The 10,914-nt window shown below is 35.5% G+C and overlaps 1 protein-coding gene across 2 annotated transcripts in view; it reads left to right on the top strand.

Annotated features, from left to right (window-relative positions):
- Positions 1-1,422: 1,422 nt before the first annotated feature.
- LOC113228853 (translation initiation factor IF-2, mitochondrial) overlaps positions 1,423-10,914 on the top strand; it is a 22,558-nt gene continuing 13,066 nt past the window's right edge. For both annotated transcript variants that reach the window (XM_026462269.1, XM_026462271.1), the window contains exons 1-4: positions 1,423-1,764; positions 3,723-3,864; positions 4,119-4,236; positions 6,733-6,896. In XM_026462269.1, the coding sequence (XP_026318054.1) occupies positions 1,739-1,764; positions 3,723-3,864; positions 4,119-4,236; positions 6,733-6,896 (450 nt within the window). In that variant the 5' untranslated portion in view covers positions 1,423-1,738. The remainder of the gene's footprint in view (positions 1,765-3,722; positions 3,865-4,118; positions 4,237-6,732; positions 6,897-10,914) is intronic.

A 10,914-nucleotide genomic window follows, 5' to 3' on the forward strand; every position in this document is an offset into this window, starting at 1 on the left:
AGAGCACCACCATCCCAATAAGCAAAAATAAAAATATATTTATCAGAGAGCATGGCTTATAGACTTAGAGAATAGAAAAAATAAATAGTCAAAACTTAACATCCATAACATCCTTTAGGATGGAAAAAAAGTCTAAGAAACTTATAGACCTATTTCGACGTCAGGGAACCTTAGACGCACCATCATGCCAGCATACCATGGTGCCAACCATAGATATAGAAAAAAAAGGTGCTAACCGTTTGTATTCCAATAGAAAAATGCTCCTAATTTATACACCTTCGCAAATTAGAAGACACACAATTTCTTATCGTGCTCGTTCGCGAAGAGCATGCATTATTCAAAATTTAGAACACTTGTTTTAAACGCCTATGCACTATCATATCTTGAAACCTTATTCATATAGAAAAATTGATTTCGTCACTTTGGAAGACGAAAATTATACTTGTGCGCCAATGCAGGTAAGACTCAGACGACAGTTCTTGATATGCATTTTTATCACCAATTGTACGCCTGTGCATGTTCTCTCACCCACGTGTCTTCTCACAGAACAATAAAACACAGTAGAAGAACGACGAAGTGCTTACATTGCTTGTCACGTGTGCCAACAGTTCGCGGAGTCCCACAAACTTGAGCTGTCTCGCCCAAAACCTCGCAAATCGTAGAAAAATGTCTTATATTCGCTACTTTGAGTGCAAAAATGATAGTCGCACTTAGAATATTATCTATGGTGGTGTTTCATATCATTAAATCTTTATTTCATTTTAAAAACTGTTTATCGTAATCATTTTTTGTTGCGTGACACGAAAGTAAATACCGCTGTAATGTGGTTGCTTCTTTGTTCGATTAGTAACTATCTCGAATTCGTCGTCGTTCAGCTATTAATTGGTAAATGGCAGCACATTGATTGAAATTTTAATCTATGAGAACAAAACGTCCTAACTTGCATTAATAGGAACGTTATGCTAACGGTACGCAAAAGCTCGCAAAAGAAAGTTCATCATTGGCTGTTAGGTTTTATACCTTTGCCATTTCTATAGCGGATAGAAACGTCAAGAGAACACCAAGCTTGACATTTTAATATTTTGGACCGATCTGAACCTTTTTTTCCCCATCCTCTAAGATCTGAACACTAGCGGCATACAGTTGGATTTAATTGTTAAGTGTAAAGCTTGACGTACTTAAAATGAGAACTATCCAAGATACGAAAAAGTCTCAATAATATTAATTAAATGTAAAAGATTTTACACGGCTCTACTGAAATACTGAAGACTTAAATTATCGAAACATTTTGTACTGAAGAAAAAGAGAAACTAATGACTAGGCAGTATGGTCTCTGACCTACGCCTGTACTATGCGGAGCGAAGGAAAAAAATCTTCATAGTCAAATCATGGTCAAATGTTGCTCAAATCAAATGACCCAAAATGAAGAATAGGCTGTGTGGTGTCATGCCAAAGCTGTTAAAAGTCTACGTAAAAAAAATCCAATGTCAAACTTGCCAAAGCACGAAGTGAGGTTAGGAATTCATAAAACTGTAAGGTGCTTGGGATTTTATTATTTTTTGTATCAACACCACTGTTATTTTACAGTTTACTAGAACGATCATATACAAAAGCTAATGACACCATATAGTTTTATGAAGTTTTGTTATAAATAATATATTATAACCTCAAGAGTACAAGAACTAAATAATATGTTTTTCATGGTTATAATATTTAAGTGTATTGCATAACATAAAACATGTTTAAGAGTCTGTTGTTTCGATGGTAAGCCAGTTTGGTTTTGTTGCTTATTATAGCAATAATGGGGCATGTGTTATACCCACATATATCTAGATAGACGCCGCAAGTGTACGTAGTTCGCGTGTCCAAAGTAAGTAATCGTCGTGCAAAACGACGGACCCGTAGATACAAAAGTTGAGGTTGAGTTGAAATTCACTTACTTGCTGCTGCTACACTTCAGAACGCGCTCGACCGTTATCGTAGATAAACACCAGTCCAAAGCGCGAAAAATGCATAATGTGCCACCATAAACTGCAAAGTGGGTAAACGGGTAAGTAGGCACATTTCCTTCCACGGGCAAGTGATTTTGTAACCAGAAGATGCATAATTTATTTTACTAAATATCTAAATACAATTATATTGGTTTTGTATGAATTTCGAGAAAACGAACATGCAACTCAGTGTATGCCTCATGATTTGTAATACATTGCGGCTTTTACTTGGTGCGATATATTTGTGATCCTTTGTTAATACGCCATGAATATCGAATGAACGCTCTTTTGTATAATGCCGCCTTCAGTTTCGTGGTACGGCCACTTGTACATTTCTTTGGCCAAATTTAACATCTTACTGATGTATATGTTAGGCAACACTGTTCTCGATTCTGATAGATTTTGAAAGCAAAGAGACGAAAATTTTTATGACCTTTGCAATATTATATAAATATTCTATAACTCTTTTATCATAATGTTTAGTAATGTTTCGTGTTTTTCAGTTTTGTAGTATCTTTTATGAGTAGTTTCTGTAATTTCGATAATTTTTGCAGCAAGTTGCCTCGAATGTCCGAATATAGTGAGCCACTAATTATATACATTGCCGGATATGTAGTACGAGTAATACAAAAAAACAAATAATGCAAAGAATTAACAGTGCACTGTCTTTACAAAAACCTGGAGTTGGTCAGTTCATTGCTTTCGAGGACGAAGTTCGTCTAGTTGATATCTTAGGTGATATACTAAGATGCTATCCAAATATGCAGAGTCGCAGAGTTAGAAATCCGAGAAATAATAAACAAGTCACAAAAATTTCATATATGAGGTGGTCATTTAGTAAACCTCTTTTGGTTAATAAGATTTTGCCATATTTTGTCATCAGTAACATTTTCATTTGATTAAATTGATGAATGGCAAGAGCCATTCATCAATTTGTCAATTTCCAACAGAAAACCATCTAGTTCATATATTGACATACATTTTCATTATTTAAGTTAATCAGTAAGATCTTCTATTACAAAAAGATGTTATATATAATAAGCTCATTTTATTGGAAGGACAATAATTTTAATAAAAATTAAGGTCTTAATTTTTTTAAGTAATCAACATTTTTAAAAACTAGTAAAATAAAGGACTTAAATATCTTATTCTAGTATTTTTCTATTATATTAATATTACGACTACTTGTAATCAACAAATACTTGAACATTATTAAATTTTTCTAAATTATTCTATTCAGAATCGATAAATTTAATGAAATACGCGCGTTTACACGTATTCCGTTCAATCAATCGGTTTAGAGCGAGCAGAAGGAGGTTTCCATCACTAAATAGTTCTTGTGACGTTATTGTGGGTACAAAAAATGTGGCACGCTTGGTTTTCATACAAATTGTTCGTTCAAGTTGTACTTGCGGCGTCTATCTAGATATATGTCTGTGTTTATACCAATATCTATTACTTAGAGCTTATAAATGTTATAAATTAAAATTGTTTATTACCATCAATTATTTGGTAACAGTGATACAAAGTTAATAGTTGCAGATGTTATTAACATTTTTTTTAAATTGGTTCAGTTCTAACCTTCCAACTTTTTTTACCAATATGAATCCAAACCAAAATCAGAAGTAATAGGTTACCTTGTAATTCACTCAGTCAATTCTGCTATCTACTATGTGTTTTTCTAAGTTCGTTACCTTGCATGGAATGTCATTCTCAATTGCTTTTGTTCAGGTTTCCATTAAGGTCAATTCAGAAGGAAAGTGTACAGCAGCTGGCAGAGTTAAAGCAGAGCCCTTTCCACATTTGTCAAAGGCACAAACCATTTTCTGCCTCCGTTGTTTGCTACAAGAAGAGGAAATCCATTGAGGAGAGGGTGGGACTAGTTTGTAAATATGTATAAAAAAATTTTGCAGTTGTATTAAGTAACAAAAATTACAAAACAGTCATATTATTATTACCAACTAACTGAATTACATGTGACATTATCACTACAATGATCTGGTTTTAAAATGGTGCTTTTCCTGTACTTTGTTATTCTCAGAGTCACTAAATTGATTGACTTACACTACGTAAAGCAACCAAACTAAGCTTGGTATATAAAATTCATTCAAATGCATTTTGATCCAGGCAGTGGAGAACCAGGGTCGCAAAGTATTCAGATACTCGAAAGCGAACTCTGATGTCGTAGGCATATGGCGAAACATGACAGTCCGGGAAATTGCACAAGTGCTTAACAAGGATGTTGGTATGTATATTTTTAATAGCTATAGTTTAAACAAATTTGTTAAGTTTATAAAAAAGATTGTCTTTGTTACTGAACAAAATGTCTTTCAATATTTCAAATAGTGCCCAATTGTTTCAAGAAATGAGAAGTCTAAGAATTAATTGGATACAAATACTGACAAATCAATTTCAAACCTTGAAATGGCTTTGTTTTAAATTTACGATTGATAATTTTTAAATACAAAGATTGAAATCAAAGAAAACATCCTTCGACCCGGCAGGACTGAAACCTGCGACCACAGGATTCCGTCCTCATAGCTTTTATCAAGTAAGCTACAGGTCGAGTTTATTAAGTCGTCCAATTTCTTCTGTGTCTGTATAGATCTTTGCATTGTTTGATCTTTGTATTTAATAATTATAACAAACTAATGGAGTTATTTCACATAAAAAATTAACACAAATCAACAGTATATGTTTAAGATTAATTTTTGCAATATCTAGAAGAATATTATGATTGTGGATGTTAGGCTCAAAAATAAAGTTCAAGACATACAAGCATACAGCAGTAGTCCTTTAGACACAGACCTCTTCTTAGTAAGCCGGTTAAGAGGTCTTTTCAAACGTTGACGTCACCACGTGAAGCAGCTTGCAACAGTCATGGAACGAATAAGAGTGGAAATGCTGCAAGATGAAGGAGTCAGTGATGAATATAAGAAGAAGTTAAGAGATAGATTCGACAAGTCACAGGTGAGCTATGTAGTGGGAAGGAACTTGAAGACTTATGGAAGTTATTAAAAAAAAATGGTAACAAATGTGGTAATCGAGGTATGTTGTGTGTCTAAGAGGAAGAAAGGATGTCTAAACATGAATGTATGTTAGGAAATGAAACTATTTTTCCGGATTTAAATCGCGTATATTTGTTTTTTCAAACAAATCGACGTTTCGGGCCCTTTACATGTCTTATGGTCACGGTTGACTGAGATGGTACAGTCTTTAACCAGTTATGTCTAATATTAAAGCAAACCACCCTATTTTTTCACTTTAGTTATTAATTAAATACCTTATTTTTAATTTTACAAAAGAAAACATTCCAATTTACGCTACATTAAGTTTTACACATTATTTAATTGAATGAATTTTTATTAAGTTCAATTTATTATTAATTAATAATAGAAATTAGAATAAACTAAAACATATTAATTAGTACGGCAGTCTTATGTTTGTTTGGGATTTTTCATCAGAGGAAATACTGGATCCCAAACTGGTAGTACGGAGAAACCATCTTCCCTGTTGAAATTAGGATGTTTTTTAATTTCAATGGCCTCTCGCAGTATCCAATCAATGTCTGGTAGTGAGTGTTGGGTGTGATAGAAACAACATGAAAGTAGGGTGAATGCTGTAGAAATTAGAGCTTCATGCGATTATCATACTGTTCCGCACCACGCAACAGAGTGCGCAGGACGACGGATCATGCGCCCATGTACGCTGCACGTGACGGATCATGTACGGCCTGTGTTTTCCATACAAACGGAGTAACTTTGCTATAACGTTAATACCGGTATAACATTATAATAACGTTAAAAAACGAAGCTCCGCACATCGTTGCGTGGCGCGGAGCAATGTGATAGGTAATCGCCTTACGCAATATGTACCTACGTTATAAGTAAGCAGTAGAGCTCCTTGTGAAAGAGTGAGTCCAGGTAAGTATTGCCACCTTACCTATTTCCGCCGCCAAGCAGTAATGTTTTAGCATTACTGTAATCCGGTTTTGAAGGGCAAGGGTGCTGATGAAATTGCAGTCACACGGGACGTGTCTACTTATGTCTCAGGGTGACGGGCGCAGAGGCAGTGCCCCTCAGATCTTTGCGATTTGAAGCTCCGAGTGGCACTGTAACTGTTATGTATAGGCGTGTAGCTTACCATCAGGCGCACGACTTGTTCGTCCCGTCACTTGATATTAAAAAAAAGTTTTTAAAGACATAATGCCGACCAGTAAGTGGGCGTTGTAGTATGAAAGTTGATGAAGTGACCAGGATAGATAGGGGGATGCTTTGGTCATGTAGAAAGAATGAATGCTGGTAGATTGACGGCACAAATTCATAAAGTGTGGTTGAAGGCGCGAGAAGGTGAGGTAAACCTCGGCGTACATATCTCAATCAGATTGGGGATGTCCTTAAAAAAGGTCGCATGTAGAGATTGATGGGAGTGGAGGAGGCAAAGGAGGTTTGTCGGGAGCGTAGCAAGTGGAGATCCTTAGTCTCTGCCCACCCCGGTGGAAGACAGACGTGATGATATGTATGTATGCATGTATCTAGAAGAAATTAATTCTTTACTGCTACCAATTAAAAACATAACAGGTAACAAGCCGAGTGTGGTGCAGCACGCAACAGTTTTCTCTAAATGACACATCAAGTCAACTGCACGTAATTGTTTTATAGGGAACTCGTGAACTAACAGCGTTTATAAACTAGTTTAGAGTGAGCATACATAATACTTGATGTCTTATCTTTTAATACAGATCACGTGTTTCGAGCGTTAGAGTTCGCAGACAAGAATTCAGACAGTCAGTATAAGGAGGACACAGTGGTGCACAACCCGCAGGTGATCCGCGATGTGGTAAAAATTTCCGGCTGCCGTTTCAAGATCGTGCCGCCCCCAGATAAGGCGCTCGAAACGGAGGAGGTACAATTTGGTTTTTTCTTTCTTTTAAAGTAACACTTAGCTCTCATCATATATGATGAGATGATATCACCGAATGATGATTCCGCTAACCTGAAGTTAACGAAGACACGTATTTATTACACTTAGTCGCTTTACCTAAAATAAAAAAGGTAAAAATAGGTAAAAACCTATTTTTACCTTCATTACCACGCTTTCGGTTTAGGCTTAATGGCCCGAACATTTGTAAAGTTGTTATTCTGCCCGTGTGGCATACAATGTTTTCACACTTAGATGAAAGCTAAAAACTTTAAGAGAAAAAGATACTTAAAAATGAGGGTGTGTCAGACAGGAGTCTTCTATCCCAGAAAATGTCGACAAAAATAAAAACTACACAAGTTCATCATCATTACATGAACAATGCGGAAGTTATAACCATCTAACGACCTTGTCACTCCGTGATGAACTAGCCCTGGGAGACAGGAATGTGTGCAACAATAAATTATGCAGCACTAAATCGTAAGATCTAAGATTTTCCAAATTAACCAACCTGAAAAGAAAGAAATCGAAAACACTTAAGAAACTAAAATCAGCAAAGTTAAATTTACACAAGGTTGTCCTTGATGAAGATGGAGATGAAGATGAAGGTGAAGATGGCCGAACAAGTGAAAGATCTAGAGTTACATCTTCAATCGCGAACTAAAGACCTACTTTCTACGCAGAAACAACTAGAAGAACTTTCAGCTGCAATTAATGAACTTTTAAAGCTGGGTACTGAGTATAAAGAACTTACTCAAGTCCTTCTTCAGGATGAGCTTAGTGAAACAAATGATCCAGTAGAAATAAATCAGACTCTATCCCCAGCACCCACATCATCAACGCAACCAGCACGTGCATCGTATGCCAGCGTTGCTGCAGGAAAACGTATCTGCCACTATAACTGTTGAAATTCGCCACAGTCAACGGTCAACCAAGACTATTAGAACTCCTACCAGGCCATCCAGAAGAACGGTAGTTTTTTCTGATAAAATAGGCGTAAGATTAGGCCACCACCTAAGTAACCACACAACAAAGGGTAGTCAACTATTGCTATCCAGGAGTTAATTTTAGTCAAATTATTACACTGTTAAGTGGTTGCAAATAAACTACAACATATTAATTAGTACTGCAGTCTTATGTCTGTTTGGGATTTTTCGTCAGAGGAAATACTGGATCCCAAACTGGTGGTACGGAGAAACCATCTTCCCTGTTGAAATTAGGATGTTTTTTAATTTTAATGGCCTCTCGCAGCATCCAATCAATGTCTGGTAGTGAGTGTTGGGTGTGACAGAAACAACATGAAAGTAGGGTGAATGCTGTAGAAATTAGAGCTTTAGGCGATTATCATACTGCCCCGCACCACGCAGCAGAGTGCGCAGGACGACGGATCATGCGTCCATGTACGCCACACGTGACGGATCATGAACGGCCTGTGTTTTCTATACAAACCGAGAAACTTCGCTATAACGTTAATACCGGTATAACGTTATAAAGAAGTAAATAGTAGCATTGACGTGTTCTTGAGAATTCATGAGAAGTGTGGGTGTAAATTCATACTAAGTGCCCTTACTGTTCTAACCTAGGCATCGCTCGTAATAAGTTTATATATAACATAAACTCGCACATTCATAATTTGACTTGCCGTCATAGTGACGTTATATTTTGTTTTGACATTAATAAGTTCGTAAGGAACTTCAAACTTTTTTAGGATAATTTACTTTTACCCATAAGGTATCTGAGACATATAGCTAGTTTGCTATCTTTTAATATTAAGGACGCTGTTATAGAAGATATAACACAGTCCCACGACAATGCTCCTACTTTAAGTAGCAACAGTATACTTATTACTAACCATAATTTAAACTGAAAAACACGACAACAGAAAAGTCTAATCGTTTCCTTATAGTACATCAAAATAGTCAAGGCTTTTCTGGCAAAACATTAGAAATAAGTCTTTTTTTGCACGATATTTCCGTTGACGTGTTTTGTGTTACAGAACACTGGCTGAAAGACTACGAAGCAATTAACAACATAGAAAATTATGTAATAGTCAGTTCATTCATAAGAAATAGCTTAAGTAGAGGTGGATCCATGATTATTATTAAGCGTAACTTAAAATTTAAAGAGCGTAAGGATATCACAGATCTTTCTACTGAACGAACTATTGAGATTTCATGTGTGGAATTGGATCAGTTTGTCGTTTTATGTGTATACAGGCCCCCCTCTGCTAATTTTAACGAGTTTGAATTAATTATGGAAGATAGTTTAAAGCGGATTTTTCCAACCAAAAAAAAAAACGTAGTAATATGTGGAGATTTCAATGTAAACCTGTTGGAAAACTGTTCTACTTCTGTAAGACTCATTAATTTATTTAAAAGTTTTAACTTGATTAACCTTTTCTTAGAACCAATTCGCATCACTTCCTATTATACTTGTATTGATAACATCTTTTGTAACACAGACGCAGTGTCTAAATCAATAATTAATTGCTTACGATCAGACCATAGCGGCCAATTGACTTCTTTTAATTGTAAAATGAGCAAGAAGGTAGACCAATTTCTCTGCAGACCGATTACCACAGAACGAATCATTAGATTTCGAAATAATACCGGCAATAGCTTAAATTCCATACCCCATATACCGGAGGTTCCAAATACTTTATATAGCACGATACTTGGTTTAATTAAAAATGAACTTGATAATGTATTTAAATCGAAAACATTAACTTTCTATAGAGAGACTAAATTCAACGACTGGGCAACAGTAGATATTCATAAGATTAGGTCTCGTTTGTATGAGCTATATGCTATGAAAACTTATTATACTAATTCCAATTTCAATGAATATGTTAGAAATTATTTAAAAAAGTATGTGTAGTTGCAGGTTAAGTTTCACAGCGACAAAGTTAGACAATCGATGAATAAATCTTAAACTACTTGGAGCATAATAAATAAAGAGTCAGGTAGGGTTAAACAACACGATAGAGATGTAGTTTTAGAATTAGACAGCAAACTTATAAAATCTAAAGACAAGGTAGACCAAGCCTTTGAATCGTTCTTTTCGAAATTGCTGTGATCACTACAGAATCATTAAATTCCTCCCCTTCTCTTGCTATTGATCTCCTAAAGGAAAATGTTAACGTTTGTGGCAGTTTATTTAATTTCTGTCATATTAATTCACAAGACATCATAAAAGCTTTTAAATCAATACATATTAAAAAAACTGAAGATAACTGGGGCATATCAACCAAAGTTATAGACTCAGTTATTGATCTAATTTCCCCACATTTAGCTGTAGCTTTCAATAGGTGCGTTAATCAAAAGCGGTAAGAAAGTTGATCCTAGCAACTATAGGCCCATTTCAATTTTACCAGCTTTAAGTAAAATATTCGATAAGGTTATGCTGACTGAATTACTGGTCCTATTTCGGTAGGAATCATATTTTTCATAGTGAACAATACGGATTTACTAGTGGTAGATCGATTAGCGATGCGGGGGTAGCGTTACTAAAACACATCTTTGATGCTTGAGAAAGGTCGCTATTGGTGTTTTCTGTGACCTCTCAAAGGCATTTGATTGCATTGATCTTATTACTCTTATTAGGAAGCTGGAACATTACGGTGTAAATGGCAAGGCGTCGAAACTGTCTCGTCATATCTCAACGGTAGAATTCAGAAAGTAGACATAAATGGAGTGACTTCTTTGGGTTCTCCGGTAAAAATGGGTGTTCCCCAGGGCTCAATACTTGGACCTTTCTTATTTCTAATTTATATTAATGATCTGCCATTCTTTGTTAAGGACTATTGCGAAATAGTGTTGTTTGCTGATGACACATCCTTGATTTTTAAAACAGACAGACATGACATTAACTATGACCGTATTAATGATACCCTCTCTAAGGTAGTTTATTGGTTTAATGCTAACAATTTATTGCTTAATGCCAAGAAGACAAAATGTGTTAAATTTGAATTACCTAACGTAAAATCGACTAGTCCAAGCATAGA

Source organism: Hyposmocoma kahamanoa, unplaced genomic scaffold (genome assembly GCF_003589595.1).
Source record: "Hyposmocoma kahamanoa isolate Upper Pololo Valley unplaced genomic scaffold, ASM358959v1 245, whole genome shotgun sequence".
In the NCBI taxonomy this organism is placed as follows: Eukaryota; Metazoa; Arthropoda; class Insecta; order Lepidoptera; family Cosmopterigidae; genus Hyposmocoma; species Hyposmocoma kahamanoa.